This window comes from Panthera onca, chromosome A2 (genome assembly GCF_046562875.1).
Source record: "Panthera onca isolate mPanOnc1 chromosome A2, mPanOnc1 haplotype 2, whole genome shotgun sequence".
Classification (NCBI taxonomy): domain Eukaryota; kingdom Metazoa; phylum Chordata; class Mammalia; order Carnivora; family Felidae; genus Panthera; species Panthera onca.
Window position 1 is genome coordinate 97,895,500 of NC_138340.1, and position 17,115 is coordinate 97,912,614.

Consider the following 17,115-nt stretch of genomic DNA (forward strand, 5'->3'; position numbering starts at 1 on the left):
AACACCTTTTTTTTTGCTTTACATGTAACCGTGTGCAAAATGGGTAAGAAACAGTCAACACTGAGAATATCTGAGAAAATCCAAAATTCACTTAGGAATAATAGATGTCAAAAAAGTGTTTTAAATTCTTGTCTATTAATTGGAGGGAGGCTAATGTTTTGTAAGATAACACAAATGTTATCTAAGGTATTTGTCAATGTTATATTTTTGTATTTATTTTTAATATTGTTTTGCTGTTTCAGATTTGAAAAGTCTTATCATAATTACTTATCAATGTTGTTTTTTTTGCTCAGAAAAGTATTTCTAAGCAAAATAAAAATTATTTAATATGAAGAGAAATAAAAAACACAAGGAAATACACCAAAATGATAACTATGCGTATGTTACAATAGTGAGATCAGAGGAAATTATCAGTTATCCAGTTTTAAATATTTATGTACTAACGTTGTTCATTTAAATTTTAATTAGAAAAAGCAATTAATATTATTTCCTTTAAAAAATCTCTGTAAATTTAATGTTGTTTAACAGTTAGGTCTCTTTGGAAAGAAAATAATGAAGGAAAATTAATTTGATCTGATTTTTAATTTTTAGGAATCATACATATGTAGCTCTATGAGAAATATATGTTATTTTGGTACATGTAAATGCATAAAGAAAGTCTGAAAAAGTAAACTACATAATGTGCATGGGAATTAGTTTAGGATGAAGAAGTTACAGGTGATCTTGATTTTCTTCTTGATTTTTTTCCCAGTTTTCTGGAGTTTTATTCTCCTGAATTTTGCACAGTGAATAAAAATTCAGTATGATAAAAAATAATACTAAAGATGTTTTTATACAAACAAATTCTGGTTAACATTTTGAAATAAAAAATGAAATTGGTTCAAAGTTATGCAAACTTTAAAAGTCTCGGGATAGATTTTTAAACTTTTATTTTCCCTACCATCTATCCTGGTTTTTAATCTCACTTTTTAGATAAAGAATATCTATCCGTTAACAAATAGGCAAACTAAATTTTCTAGATTGAAAAAAACATCTAAGGGGTTGACAGTTCGGCAGTCAGAATGGTACTCTGACAAACATAAGACATCCTAAAATTTTATCTTGCAGAAAAGGATGAACATCTTAAGATTAAAGGCACTTCTAAAAAGTATAATTGTGTTCACCCAACTTCCTAGAAAAACATCTTCCACTGTTGGAAATTTTCACTTCATTCATTCATAGATCTGATGGTCAACATTTTATTTCTGATAAAAAGTAAAATCCCAGTAATTGTGTTCCACTTTTGTTTATTCCTAGAAAAGCTAGCTTTAATTGCGATCCCTGACACCCTGTCACGTACAATGGGTCGAATTCTTATTTATCCTATATGTATAAATAATCTGTAGCAATGTTACTAATATATACTCAATTTTAGCCTTTAAATACAAATGTGGTCATCCGCATTTCAGAAACCTCACTCAGCTGTAGACAATTGGCTTTCCATTTTAACTTAAACCTCTTTTTCTAAGATTATCAACAAATTGTCCTTTTTCTCAGACCCTGACACTTTGAGGCGCTTAAATGGAAATCCTCGTTATGGCTCTTTTTTTTTTTTTTTTAAGCATCCTTGTTCATCAGTATTTCAGAGGTTTGCAACTCATTGCAATTTTATCTAAAGTAAAATATGTATGTTTATATGCATAAATACACACAAACATTTGTGGCCGAATCTCAGCAACACGCTTGAAAGGATTAAACATGCGGTTACCGTGACTAAATGTATTCATTCACTCTACAAGACTTAGAAAAACGTAACGTTGCAGAGAGAGCTAGGTCTCTGTGTAAACCTTGTAATCACCACTAAAAGGCCATAGCTGGGAGCCTCCGAAGCCTCCAAGCACACTGGAGGCATCCACAGCTGTTTTTAATTGTTTTTGCTTTTCAAAATAGTGCACTTGGTGGGGCAAACGCGGCTGTTTGCAGCGTCTCTGGCCCCCAGCCGGGGTTAACCCTGACCCGAACGCCCAGTTTAGCTCCCAGCATTTCACGATTCTGCTTCCCTGCTCCGTAAAATCTAAGAAAAACGAGATTTCCGCCGCCAAGAAATGCTTTTAGGAAGAAGGGGAATTAGGTGTTTCAAATGCACATTTTTGTGTTCCCTCCCGATCGGATTCAAGGAAAGAAAAAAAAGGATGTTTATGTGGAAGGGGATGCAGCTTGACACCCATTTCCTATGGCTTGTCTCCGGGCCGCAGAGCCCCATTCGTGTGGTAACGACCCCCAGAAAAATGGGCAACAACCCCCAAGTCTTTGCTTCAGGGATGGGGAGAGGTCCACCACCAGGGCTGGTAATTAGGGGTAGGGGGTGCGGTGGGAATGGAAATTGGAGACAGAATTTCTGCGCGCTCTGGGCAGGGAGGGGCCCGCGGGGGCGCGGAGAAAAAGAAAAGGCCAGGGGTCAAGGCTGAGAAGGGACTCACAGGGCCCAGGAATTGGGGTGCGGGGTGTTCTGGACAAGGGGTGTCGTGAGGATGCGGGTAGAAAGAGGGACTGGCGCCCAGAAAATGCCCCCAGGTACCCAAAACCCGGGCGGGGGATGGGGAGGCGGCGGCCTGTTGGCCCCAGGACCTCCCGTCGCGCGCGGGCCACTAACCTGTCAGCAAGAAGGTGCCAGTGGTCGCGGGGCTCATCCTGCGTGTCCCCCGACCCTGTCCCGTCCAAGCACAAGGGTCTCCCAGCTCCCACCACCGGGACAATTGCATTCTTGGCCTGACTAGGCCGGCCGTCCTCGATTCTCCCCTCCCCTCCCTTTCTTCTTTCCTCCCAGCTTGGCCAGTTCAGCATCAGCATCCTGCACCCCCTCCTTAATCCCGTACTCCCCCTAGCGGCGGGCCAGTGTAGCGTGGCCATCGCCCCCACCCCCATCCCCCAATCCCCCCCCAACCCCCGCCCCCGCTCCCCTCCGCCCCCCTAACCCGCGGAGCACGCTGGGATTTGGCGCCCCCCTCCTCTGTTCAGCCTATATAAGGCTCCCGGTCGGCGCTCCCGGTACACGCGCTTCAACTTCGGTTGGTGTGTGTCGAAGAAACCTGACTACGACCTGGGGAGAACAGCGAAGAGGGTCCACCGAGCCTTGCGAAAGGTCCGCTGAGCGGGCTCGCGTCCGGGGCCACTCCGGGCTGCGGAGCACCCAGCGGAACCCACGCCTGGCACAGGTGTGGGACCCCGTCCTCCTGTCTTCGCAGAGGAGTCCTCGCGTGGTGAGTATGCGGTGAGGATGTTTCTTTTTTTAAGATCACATTCATTCCCTGTCCTTTTCGGGAGCTGCGGGAGACAGAGTAGTGCCCCTAAGTGTCTCCACGAAAATCTTGTCACGCCTTCACTGGCTGTACCCCAAAACAGAGTGGAGAGAGAAACCAAGCCTTCAGGGCTTTGATTTCCAGGACCCAAGTCCAGATAAGAGCTGTAGACAGACATGAGCTGCGGACAGACATGAGCTGCAGACGGATAAGAGCTACAGACCAATTTGCAATTTGTTCTTCAAATGCGCTACATAGTGATAGGCGCTACAAACTAATTGGCGCTTCAATGCGCTATAAACTGATAAGCGCTTCAAATGCACTGTAGACTGGCGCTTCAAATGCGCTACTAGCTGATGGGTGCTTCAATGCGCTACAAACTGATAAGCGCGTCAGATGCGCTATAGATGGATGGACGCTTCAATGCGCTTACAAACCATTATGGACTGCAGCAATATATGAGCTACAGACTGATGATTGATTTGCGCTTTAAATGCGCTACAAAATCTGAGCTGCAGAAGATTAGCGCTACAAAAATGATACCATTAGCACTACAACAGCGCTTCATTGTGTTACAAGGCACAGGAACTGCAGAGGTACATGAGCTGCAGAGAATTTACACCTAAAATGCGCTACAAAGTAATAACAGCTGCAGAGATATACAAGCTGCACTGTTTTATGCTATAAAGAAACCTGCTATAAAGGGACAAGAGCTGTAGAGTAAGATTACTCCGTCTTCTTAGAGGGGGACCCCACCCTTTGTCTCTAACACACCTTTTGGAATGGCTCCCACTATGTTTTTCTGCAGGACGGTTGTCTGCATGATGGTGCTGTTACACAAAATGGAGCCCCGGGCAAAAATTAGTGTTTAACATTCTGCCCACACCATTCCTGCTATAGCAGTGGAGTGGAGGGGCGCTGACTTGAGTGTAAAAGGGAATCTTTTGGTGGTGGCAGAGCGAGCTGCCTTGCCTAGTTGCGCTTGATTGAAGTGGCAGTGTAGTTGTAGTGGTGGCGCGAATGGGCGTCCAGCAACAGTTTGTGGAAACTGTTGGTTTGCTTAGTATAGGCGGGGGGGGGGGGGGGGGGGGGGGGGGGGTTGGATCTGGGGATGATTGCTTGTTGCATGAAATGAATCTGGCTGTTGGAGGCTGGTGGGAGGGGTTTTGGGAGGGGGGGGATCGTGGGAGAGGCAAACAGCCAGTCTCAGACCTGCCCCGCCCATTCTAGCGCGCCTTCTCTGCAGTATCTGCTCAGAGCCGGCTTAGCGCCTCCCAGCGCCTACTCAGCGCGCGCCTCCTCTGCAGCGCGCCTTCCTAGAGCGCGCCTTCTAGACCATTTCTCCCCAACCCCGCCCCTCCCTAGCCCCCTCCTCTGGGTGTCTCCCCCCAGACCCCGCCTCTCCTTGAGCCCGCCTCCTCTGAGGCCTGTCCCCCAGGCCCCGCCTCCCCGTGAGCCCGCCTCCTTTGAGGCCTCTTCCCCAGGCCCCGCCTCTCCCTGAGCCCTCCCCTGAGGCCACACCCCCAGGCCCCGCCTCTCCCTGAGCCCTTCTCCTCTGAGGTGGCTCCCCCAGACCCCACCTCCCCCTGTGAGCCCACCTCCTCTGAGGTGGCACCCCCCTGAAACCTCCCTCCCTAGGCCCGCCTCCTCTGAGGTGGCTTGCTCAAACCCTGCCTCTCCAAAGCTTGGCCCCTCCCTGAGCCAGCCTCTTCTGAGTTGGCCTACGGCCCCGCCTCCCCGGAACCCGCCTGCGCCTGCGCAGTGTGAGCCCCCAGCCCCTCCCATCAGGCCCACCTCCTCTGCGCCTGCGCACTGCCTTCTCTGCCTGAGCCTGGCTGCACAGCCCCTCCCTTCTGCGGTTTTTGTGGCGCCGGTTTTGCTTTTTATCCAGCAGTGTCTAATAAATATAAGAACAATAAACAAGAACAATTAGCAACAATGATAATTATACCTGGAATTTACAAGCACTTTTTACAAGTGCTTTGCATACATTAAATAACATAATCCACAATTTAAACTTGACAGTGGGTTATGAAAGGTGCTTCTGAGCATACATGGCTGGTGCCTCTAAGGGCAATCCAGCTAAATATTTTTACTATAAATGAGAAATAAGTTGTTTTAAATACTTTTAAGGTTTTTTTTGAGACACTAATGGGCATTTATGGTGGCTTACTGGAATAGGATTCTTTGGTGGATACAAAATAAGGAACAATTTGAACTGTGTTTCCTAGGAATTTAGTGGCTTATTGGCATTGTTGGCCTTGGAGCAAGGATGAGGTGTTTATGTGTATGCCTGTGCAGCTAGGTTTTTTTTTTTCTTGGAACCCTAGGGTATTAGCCCTGGCTAACTTGCCTGCATATTTATTAATTGTGCCTGGCACATGGTAGGCATTCATTAAATATGTGTTAAATGACCAGAGTAAATTGGTTTATTCAGTGCCTTCTTTGGTGTCTGCAGGTGTTTTCTGGGTTTTTTTCTGTGGTGCTTTGCTGTGCTGGATTGTCCAAGGCATTGCTAGCCTTATTTCTCACACTTAATAGGATCTTTAAAAAAAAAAGCGTGTATGTATGTATACATATATATATATATATATACTTTAAACTCCAATAATGCAAGCTGTAATTATAATTAAAAAAAAAACTATTTTAATTTAAAATATTCAGAAGAATTACCTTTTTTAAAATAAAAAGCAAAAACTAATTATTTAAATATTTAAATTTGGGGTGAGTGGATTACTTACTGGTGGTACATAATTTTCATTTAAAATTTGTATAATGTAAAAACATTTTGAACATAGTTGAACATTTTAGCTGGCATTGCTAAACTTTATTAAACCAATTTATGCCTTACTTTTAGTCATATGTACCATGTTTATGTTTCTAACTAAATGAAGAAATTTTAAAACCTCATTTATCTTGATACTTTTATACATACTTATAATTACAGCTTTCAGTAAGTCCCCATGCCCACCTTGCTACCCTGACCCTCCCCCCCCCCCCCCACTCCTCTTAGGAAATTCTGTGTCTGCATTTTTTTAAAGTTCAAAACAATGGTCAAAATGTGCATATTAATATAATTTGCATTTCACAAATAGTACACAGAGTACTAAAAAAGAAATTGGGACTTTTGAAAATGTAAAGCAATTAAGAGTTGCTTAATGAAGTGTCATTTCCTAATGAGATGTTTAATGTGTGACAGTTTTGGACCACTATTACTCTTTGATATGTTTGGGGAACGGAAGTTTTTAGAAGTCATCCTGAATAGTCAGAGATGAATTAAATGTATTTAATTCCTATATAGACTAGCAATGAATTCTTTTTCATATGTAAAGGTGACATCTGTCCCATGTGGCTCGGCTCTATGCTATGTATCCTTTCAGGTTTTCCTAAAACCTGACTGCACCTCCCCAGTACAGCCCCTCATAAGGGGGGTTTAAAGAGCCATAGTTCTGTAATTCAAATCAAGTCATAATGCTCCTGTTTCTATGTTAACTGGTGCTCTAGTTACTGTTTAAATATTTTAAAACTTTATTTACACAAATGTTAACCTGCCTGCCCACTATCCTATCACTTTTAAAGTTGAAACCGCTCTTCTCTGGACAGTCATCTCCTTTAGGATTTAGAACCCCACCCCAAAATTTAAAACCCCAGAGGTGGGCACCTGAAACCTGATCTTGGTAAAGGTCAGGGGTCTCAAACTGGTGACCTTGCAGGCCAAATAAGACCCTTAATTTGTTTGACCAGCACTGGAATACAATTTTTTTTAAAGAATTGAATGTCTTTGGGGAGGGGGGGCATGCGTCCCCAAATTACAGTCACAGCCTCCTCCTTACTGTCTTAACTTCAGGTCCTTTTCACTTTTATGGTACCTTCCTGTCTACTAAAAGCATTTGAATTTTAAACGCTTATTATTGATCTTCTGATTCCCCAAACAATACAATGATTGCTGATTTCTGAACATGTTGTTATATCTGTCCTATTATTGTATTTTGCAGATATTAAAACCCATCAGATCTGGGCCTCAATAAAACTCATCTCAGTGACTGTGATTGACATGTAGGTTGTTAACCTTCCTGACCTGGGTCAGGCAGCGCCAGGCCATGCTCTGAATGCCTTTCCAGAATTTTGAAAGTATTGTCTGGATGACAGAAGTGGCACCCGAGTCACCTGACTTGTGCTTATTAGTTGTTGTTTAATGGGACATTAAAACTCTTAATTTTGTAAATAAAAAGTCCACTATTTTGTAACCTTATATTCTGAGTGTCACCAATACAGTTATCTCCAAGGAGTTGGAAATGAAACAGTGTCACAGGTTATGATGTATTGCATCTTCTAGTTTTTCTGCATTTTTAGACTATTTAGAATATTTAATCTTAAATGTCAATTAAAACTATTAAAATGGCACAGTAATTCTGTCCCTTAAAGATTCTGCTTGGGGGCTTGGAGGGAGATTCTGCTTGCCGTATAGCCACTCCTTGGAGTAGGGAGGGGGAGGGTAGGGGAGGGGCCTAAAGGATTATGATGGGTCTTAAGGAAGAGGAAGGAAAGGGTATTTCTCTACACCCAGGGTCAAGGCTGAAGTGTACAGCCATCATTTTTGATTATCACGTTGTTTTTTTTTCTTATGCCCTATTGATTGAAATGTTAGCTATTTTTCACCTAACTTCTTTGAATAACACATGTTTATCTTTGTGGGTTGTAAATAATATAATTAATTTAGTGTCCATTTTGCCTTGATGAGTCAGAGAGGAAAAGGTGGCCAAGACTGCCAAGTTAAAATTGTAGTGAATAGGCAGTCTGCCTGCTTTGTATATTATATTTTTAAACTTTTGAGCACTTTTCTAAAGTTTTCCAAATATGAGAATTTAATGCTCATTGTAAAGTTATTAAAAAAATTACTCTAAATGCACTTAGCCCTATTTTTAGGAAGTACATAGGCACTGTTGGATCATTTATTTTAGGTGTGATTTATTGTCCCCATACCCATAATTAGGAACCTTTAATCCCCCAACCCCCCCATGCGCCATATATCCACTCACCACCTAGGAGTGCAGCCCTATCCTGCTCTAAATTACAAACTTTTTGTTTGGTGGGACTGTGCTGACAAATTTTGTTTAAAAACAAGAAATTGCAAACTGGTGACCTGGAAGTCAGATGAGGTCCTGGATTTGTTCAACCTACGGTGTATACAAAAATAATTTAAAAATTTAGGTGGAAAATGTATGCCTAGGTTGCTATAGTTGCAGCCCCTCCCTATTTTAATCTTAGCCTCTTTACACAGAATGTTACATTTCTATTTTCTTATTAATAACTTTATGAATAACTATCAATAACTTATTAATAACTTTAATAACTATTAATAATGTAATAACTAACAGTTATTAAATATTCACCCTGTGCCTTACCTGCATTGTTTAATTAAATCTATACTGTAAGTTTTTGAGTGTCCAATTTGATAGCTCAGCTCCTCCTAAGAGGCATCAATTAATATTTGCTGATTGATCGTATAATAAGGAGGGAAACTGATATACACATGTTGCTGCTCAGTGCCACTTCTGTCCCACAGGGAATTCTCTTTGGGAAGTCAAATTGTGGTCAGAAAAGTAATTTAGATAATCTTGTGGGTTTTGTGGCAGTTGTTGTTGTTTGTTTTGATAATCATTTACCTTCTGCATGGAGGTAGACCACATGACAGTTGGCCAAAGTGCCCCCTTCCCCCAGAGTTGATGAATATAGGCATTGTGATTTTAAGCCCCCACCTTTTTTTTTTTTTTTTTTTGGTTCCCTATTAGCTGGAATATTAGCTGTGTTTCAGGTAACTTGTCTAATAACAGTTAATCATTTTGGCTTTACTTTGTGGTTTTATTCTGACTGGGTCTTTGACTTGAGAGGTTTTTGCTGTGCTCTCTTGATACAGAGTTGTTTGTTTACAACGTCTCAGTGTTCTTTTCTAGTTGGTGAAGGGAAGCTTGCTGTTGATATAGTTATGTGTTGTTAGGTCATAATGAACAGGTGACATTTGAGGAGGAAAAGGTCATTTGGATTTTTAAAAAATGGGGTGCTTTTTGTTATGCTTTGTTTAATTGATTAATTTCTTTCTCCCCTTTTCAAGGTTTGCATTTCTTTATTAATTACTGATGTAAACAAGTAGGGCAAAGAGATACTTTAAATACTCATGTATTTAAAGTATTTTTGGTGGATACTTTAAATACTCATGTATTTAAAGTATTTTGGTTCATACTTTAAATACTCATGTATTTAAAGTATTTTGGTGCATACTTTAAGTACTCATGTATTTAAAGTATTTTGGTGGACACTCTAAATGCTAAATTCTTTTTTGTAATGTGTTGCTTTGAATGTACATGTTAAATTTATGCTTTTGTCTTCCTTTACAGAAACAAAAAGCTTTTGAAAACAAAAAGAAGAAAGGGTGGAAGAGGAGGCCAGGACCCAGGCCTCCATCCCCACAGGAGCGAAGCTGCACCTGGGAGGTCCCCTCCCACTCCAACTCTCACCCTGGGGCCCGACTGCCCACCTCCTCCTCCTCCTCCTCCCCCCAACGGCCCTTCCTCCTCCTCTTCCTCCTGCTCCTCCTCCTCTTCTTCTTCTTCCTCCTCGCGCAGCGGCCAAAGAGGCCAGTACATCCCCAACCTGGCCGAACGAAGGCGGGACGATCTCTCTGAAGAGATCAACAACCTCAGAGAGAAGGTCATGAAGCAGTCAGAGGAGAACAACAACCTGCAGAACCAGGTGCAGAAACTCACGGAGGAGAACACCTCCCTCCGTGAGCAAGTGGAGCCCGCCCCTCAGGATGAGGAGGATGACCTCGAGCTCCGAGGTGCTGCGGCGGCCGCTGCCCCGCCCACTCCCATAGAGGAAGAGTGCCCAGATGACCTTCCCGAGAAGTTTGACGGCAACCCAGACATGCTGGTTCCTTTCATGGCCCAGTGCCAGCTCTTCATGGAAAAGAGCACCCGAGATTTCTCAGTCGATCGCGTCCGCGTCTGCTTCGTGACCAGCATGATGACCGGCCGTGCCGCCCGCTGGGCCTCCGCGAAGCTGGAGCGATCCCACTACCTGATGCACAACTACCCAGCCTTCATGACCGAGATGAAGCACGTCTTTGAAGACCCTCAGAGGCGGGAGGCTGCCAAACGCAAGATCAGACGTCTGCGCCAAGGCATGGGGTCAGTCATCGACTATTCCAACGCCTTCCAGATGATTGCCCAGGACCTGGATTGGAATGAGCCCGCCCTGATTGACCAGTACCACGAGGGCCTCAGCGACCACATCCAGGCGGAGCTGTCGCGCCTTGAAGTGGCCAAGTCGCTGTCCGCACTGATAGGCCAGTGCATCCACATCGAGAGGAGGCTGGCCAGAGCAGCTGCGGCGCGCAAGCCTCGCTCCCCGCCGCGCGCGCTCGTTCTGCCGCACATCACCAGCCACCACCAGGTAGATCCCACCGAGCCTGTGGGAGGTGCCCGCATGCGCCTGACCCAGGAAGAAAAGGAACGACGCAGAAAGCTGAACCTTTGCCTCTACTGTGGGAATGGAGGTCACTACGCCGACAACTGTCCTGCCAAGGCCTCAAAGGCTTCGCCGGCGGGAAACTCCCCGGCCCCGCTGTAGAGGGACCTTCAGCGACCGGGCCAGAATTAATAAGGTCCCCACAAGATGATGCTTCATCTCCACACTTGCAAGTGATGCTCCAGATTCATCTCCCGGGCAGACACACCCTGTTCGTCCGAGCCATGATCGATTCTGGTGCTTCTGGCAACTTCATCGATCACGAGTACGTTGCCCAAAATGGGATTCCTCTGAGAGTCAAGGACTGGCCGATACTTGTGGAAGCAATTGACGGACGTCCCATAGCATCGGGCCCCGTTGTCCACGAAACACATGACCTGATCGTTGACCTGGGAGATCACCGCGAGGTGCTGTCATTCGACGTGACTCAGTCTCCGTTCTTCCCCGTTGTCCTCGGGGTGCGCTGGCTGAGCACACACGACCCCAACATCACATGGAGCACCCGATCTATCGTCTTTGATTCTGAATATTGCCGATACCACTGCCGGATGTACTCTCCGATACCACCGTCGCTCCCCCCACCAGCGCAGCCGTCCTTCTACTACCCGGTGGATGGATACAGAGTTTACCAACCAGTGAGGTACTACTACGTCCAGAACGTGTACACTCCGGTGGATGAAAACGTCTACCCAGATCACCGTCTGGTTGACCCGACCATAGAGATGATCCCTGGAGCACACAGTATCCCCAGCGGACACGTGTACTCACTGTCCGAGCCTGAAATGGCAGCTCTGCGAGATTTCGTGGCCAGAAACGTGAAAGATGGGCTGATCACCCCAACGATCGCCCCCAACGGAGCCCAAGTTCTCCAGGTGAAAAGGGGGTGGAAACTGCAAGTTTCCTACGACTGCCGAGCTCCCAACAACTTCACCATCCAGAATCAGTATCCTCGACTCTCTATTCCAAATTTGGATGACCAGGCTCACCTGGCGACGTATACTGAATACGTACCTCAGATACCTGGATACCAAACGTACCCCACCTATGCCACGTACCCGACCTACCCGGTAGGATTCGCCTGGTACCCAGTGGGGCGAGACGGACACGGGCGATCGCTCTATGTCCCCGTGATGATCACCTGGAATCCGCATTGGTACCGCCAGCCTCCGGTACCCCAGTATCCGCCGCCGCAGCCGCCGCCGCCGCCGCCGCCTCCGCCGCCGCCGCCGTCTTACAGCACCATGTAAGTACTTGTCGTGTCCTTCGAGATCTCTGCCCTCACATTTACTCCTGTTCAGCTTCTCAACCAATGACTGTGTGCCAAATTGGGCTACTGCATCTTCAGGCCAAACCTGAGGCACGGTCCTCTCTGAAACGGCTAGGGAAAGGTCAGGGCCACCCTGGAAGGGCACACGTCCTGAAAAGCACCAAAAGAGCGACAGAGCATTTACCAACAAATTCTCTCTCGGTTTTCCACCGTAACTGCCAACATAACGAAAATTCGTTGAAATCTCTGTCACCATCTGAATTAATAGGCTGCCAGATTCCACCTTTAACATTTACAGAGAAGCTGATACAAACACAGGAAATGCTGATTTCTCTATGGAGGGGGAGATACAGAGGAGGAGGAGGAGGACATGACTTTTCTTGCAGTTTCGGTACCCTCTTTACATCATTGGAGGTCCGACGCCTTATTAAGGAAGCCAGAATTGTTGGTGCAGTGTAAAACGGCTTCCGTGATCTTTTTGCTGCACCCTTAGAAACTTCACCATCTTCAGACTCCACATTCATGGTTCCGTTAATTCTCAAGGAGCAGCAACTAGACTGGTTCTCCCAGGAGCAGGCAAACCCCCTGCAACAGCAACACCTCAGGCCTCAGAAGGAAGTGCTCTCTCAGAAGGGACTCTGGCATGTTTAGAGTGTGCCTTCACACCCTGGTGCAAACCACATGTACCCAAGAACTCTGGCTTTCTCACAACACCTTACCATCATCATGCCAGTAATGGCTTCCATGAAGTGTTAAACCCGGTAATTAGAGACTGTTGGTGATTACGTTTTGGTCACGCACGAGGGTTAATGAGTAGCAGCAAATCAAAAGGATTCCTAACCCATACCCACCTCTTAAGAGACTGAGTTAATGCTACCAACTTGTCCATCAGAAGAAATTTCACGGGTGTTGTTAACGGGCTGGAAGAGCCTCATCTGAAGTCTTGGAAGCATCTCTCCATGTGTCTGCCTCCATTTGCATCTGGGCATTTCATCAGCAGTCCCCTCGCTAGACTATAGCATTAGGATGCTTAGAGAGGGGACACGAATTTAGCACCCAGACCCACACTCCTATGCCTGTGAGGGATATCTTTGAAGAAGAGGGATTGAGGCACTGGACATGGCCTTGAAGATACGGACTTCTTTTGTGAGCTTTAAATCCAGAGAGTGACCTGATGGGTAACCACTTTAAAAGGATCAAGAGTTCACACAATGGAAAGCGGTCCCCTCTAGGGGATGGAGAGGATAATAAGCTGCCAATGAATGAAAGGCCTCGAAGCAACTCAAATGACTCAAAGCAACGGACAACACAAGTGTTGTCTTCAGTCTGGTGATGACGTCTAGTCTCCTGGATGCTTTGTGCTAACCTGGGACTGCCTGACTTCTTTAGCCTGGTCTATTGCTACTACCTTGAACTGTTTGTCTAACCTTTCTCTTTCTGTTTAATTCTTTACTACTGCCATTAACCCTGCTGCAGGATTCGTGTCATCTTTCCTGCCTGGTTGCTGAGACTCCATTTTGCTGCCATGCACGGAGGAGAAAGAGGCAGGCTTCAAGGGGCATGTGTTTCAATACACAACGTCCAATTGCCAAAACACAGTTTGAGCAGTAGGCCGTGTGGTACATATTTCCAATTGCTTATCATGAAGAGGAGTCCAACGGTGAAGTTTCATTTTTCATCCACATCATCTTTCATACATTCATTATCGTCCCCCCCCCCATTCTTGCATGTTTAAATACTTAAAAGTTTTAGCTGTAGATTAGTGGTGTCTTTTAACAGTGTTTTAAAGTGGTGACTGCTTTCAGAAGTTATTTCCATTGAATTACAAAGTTCTATCCAATTCTTACTGTTAAACTAATTAAAATGGATAAGTTAACATAGTATAAAATATTTTACTGTGAACTTCTCTTACAACACTGTGAATGAGAGTCCTCAGAACTGGAGTATTTGTATAGTGGTTTATCCCGTTAACCTTCAGTCTTCTATTTTAACATATACAAGTTCAATTTTATCAATTGGGCATTTAACAAGTCACACAAAAAGATTTACAAATCCAAAGAAGATAACTAATTGGCTAGTTAATTCCAAAAACGTTTCCTCCCCCCCCCCCCCTTTCAGTGGAATCAGAAAGCTTGTCAGTCACCCACGTGTATTAGAGTAATTACTTTTAAAATGGTGCGTTTGTGCTTCTGGACTATTTTGAAGCGTCACTTCAGTTTACCTCAGATCAATCCATCATCCATACATTTGATTCAAGTTGTTTTGTGTCAAACTTACAGTTGTCAATTGATCTTCAAGCTGCAGAGGACCTAGAAGTAGGTCATTTATCTGCAGCCCTGTGGCATGTGCACACGGACATTTGCCATCACCGCAAGCAAACATCTGGAGACGTTGACCAACGAAAGCAGCGGTCAGGGAGAGCATGGTGATGGGGATGAAGACCCTGACGCACATTTGGCTGTTTAGTAAAGCTTGTGGAAAACTTTGGGCAGTGTGTACTATGCTTTATTGCTATATATACTCTCTATTATACTATCTATAAATGTAGGTGTTAAGAATAAGTAATTTCAAATTTATTCTATAGTATCAGGATTTAATAAGTTTCCTTTCACTGAATTTATTTTGTTGCTGTTGATTATGTTAATTGGACACTTTTTTTGGCATTTTTCCCACAAAAATGCCTTTATTCATTAGAAAGGAAAGAGCAAAGGAATTAAATCTCTAAGGGAGTTAGAAAGGGAGCAAAATAAAGCATAAAGGACATAAATAAATCAGCATATCAGCATTATTAAGCAAAGCCGGTAGTCGACCTTTTTGAAACAAATTGGCAAACGTGATTAACTTTTGACCCAAATTTTCAGTGTTCATGAAATCAAGGAAGAAGAAGATATGAGCTCCCATTGTTGGGTGACCCTGGAGAGAACTAGTGAAGGTCATCACACTAGGATATTGAGATGGAGGAAGTTTACATACATTTCTGAAGGGTCAATTTAGTTTGAGCAATGAGGTATTTGTATTGGATGCTGGAAAACAGAGAATTAGTTTGATTCAATCATGCAAGGTGGCACAATGGATAAAGAGGGCACATCTGTATCGTGCAGTCTGGATTTGTTTTTAAGTTTGCAGGTACCTCTTGGGCTCCTGGATTGATCTGGTTGTCATCCACCACAGACATCGAACATCAGATGCAGTTCCAAGATTGGCAACAGAGAACACTGCTGGAAAGACCCGGACAAAAATGAAGGATCACCTGCCGTGATGAAGAGCTGGGTGGGAACCGTTTATCTAAAGAATGAACATCTAGTGGGGTTGAAAGTTCTTTGTTGTCTCGGATTGTAGAAAACGATCAATTGAATTGGTCTGTGGAAATTGCGTTGTTTTTATTTCTTTATGTAATCATTTAAGTAATAGGGGATATATATAATGATAAGTATTTTAGGGTGGGAGGGACTATTAAGTAATCTTAAGTGGGTGGGGTTAGTTTAAAAGTTAGCATGATATTATGTATTAGATAACTCTATAAGTGGACATGTGTACTTACTTGTGATCCTTTACCCTATGATTGCTACCCTTAAAGATTTCAAATAAACTCAGAGGGAACTGCAGAGAGATCAACCTATTTAGGGCAGATTGGACATGGACAAAACTCTAGTGGGAAAAAGTTCAAAGATGATTAGATAAATCATTTAGAAGAGGCTCTTTGCCCTGGGTGTTAACTCCAGGGGTCCAGATTGTGAGCAAAGCCTTTGGAGAGTTACAGGATGAGTAGGTACTCTTTGAAAAATTCTTGCTGGAATGAAACTGGTAATGATGGAAGGTAAATATTTATGGAAGTTACCGGAAAGTGATGATGCCCCTGTCAGTGGCCCTCCTACTTACCCCTGCCTCCTCTCCCTACCACCTCCCTACCCTTCCCCATTTTATTGCTGTATTTCTCTCTATTTACTAATATTGTATTGATGTTATAATAAAAATTCAATTAATAAAGATTTAGTGGTTAAGTGCAAACTGTGTCCTGATCATTTCAGCGTCCACCGACATTAAAGGAACAGGGTAAGGGTGTGGAGTGGGGGAGGGGGAGGAAGGGAGATGGGAGGGTAGGGCAATGGGGGTGGGGAAGTGGAGAGGGTGAGGGGAGGAAAGGAGAGGGGAGGGTGAAGCAATGGGGGTGGGGCAGGGGAGAGGGTCTGGGAGCCTAGAGGGAGGGTGGGGGTAAGTTTGGAAGTGGGGGGTCGTATAAAGAACACGTTAAACAACCCAGTATCAATTACCCAGAATACTCCAGGAAATCAACTAAATTATTCCCAGATGCAAAACTTTAACATATAAAGTAAAAATAAAGCACCACCATTAATGCTTTATGAATATAATATAAAAACATTAAGATGCAAAACTTTAACATATAAAGCCACATAATGGTGATTCTATTAAGAAAATAAACTTTTAATATGAATCCCTCATGGAATACTTGATATTTATTAATAGAAAAATTATAAAATCATTAAGGACTGAAAAGAAGACATACTAATGAAATAAGATGGAGATGAATAATAAGATAATATTAAATAAGATGGGAAATGAACATGTGGATTTTTAAAATACCAATTAACGTTAACAGTGATCATGAAAGTCATATGAAGAAAAGGGACAAATGGGGTCCATGAGGCACTCATCCTATCATATTTCAAAACCTAATGACATCAGAGTTGTAATAGTTTGCATACAAAACACTGACCAAGGGACACTTAATGTGCCAGTTTCAAGGGGTTGCTGGATTCATATGACACGGTGGTCGCATAAACAATGGTTTATTGGGAAGGATACATGGGAGATGGTGACTAAATGAAAAGAGCTGGGACTAATGATGAAAACACACAATTAAAAACTCTCACCTTGGAAGCACGCTACCCTGGATAGTTGTCCACTCAGCCCAGAGTACACAGACTTTCACAGGTATGTAGAGTGATGGGTGGAACTGGGGAAACTGGGAGTGGGGGCACAATCAAATGCCTATCAAATGCCTGCATAGGGGTTACTTATAAT

General features: G+C 43.9%; 2 protein-coding genes across 13 annotated transcripts in view; one reads left to right on the plus strand and one right to left on the minus strand.

Annotated features, from left to right (window-relative positions):
• The window catches only part of SGCE (sarcoglycan epsilon), a 69,586-nt gene extending 66,754 nt beyond the window's left edge, over positions 1–2,832 (minus strand). For 5 of the 12 annotated variants that reach the window (XM_060632492.3, XM_060632489.3, XM_060632488.3 and 2 more), the window contains exon 1: positions 2,633–2,825. In XM_060632492.3, the coding sequence (XP_060488475.1) occupies positions 2,633–2,741 (109 nt within the window). In that variant the 5' untranslated portion in view covers positions 2,742–2,825. Of the gene's footprint in view, positions 1–2,632 lie in introns of all 12 variants that reach the window. The other 7 variants (XM_060632484.3, XM_060632483.3, XM_078442439.2 and 4 more) reach the window with 3 other exon arrangements.
• A 163-nt stretch (positions 2,833–2,995) lies between these two features.
• Positions 2,996–16,080, plus strand: PEG10 (paternally expressed 10). The gene is given in 3 exon segments (XM_060632496.3): positions 2,996–3,250; positions 9,674–10,878; positions 10,881–16,080. Coding segments are annotated over 3 exon segments (2,382 nt in total). The 5' UTR covers positions 2,996–3,245; the 3' UTR covers positions 12,053–16,080.
• The last annotated feature ends 1,035 nt before the right edge of the window (positions 16,081–17,115 follow it).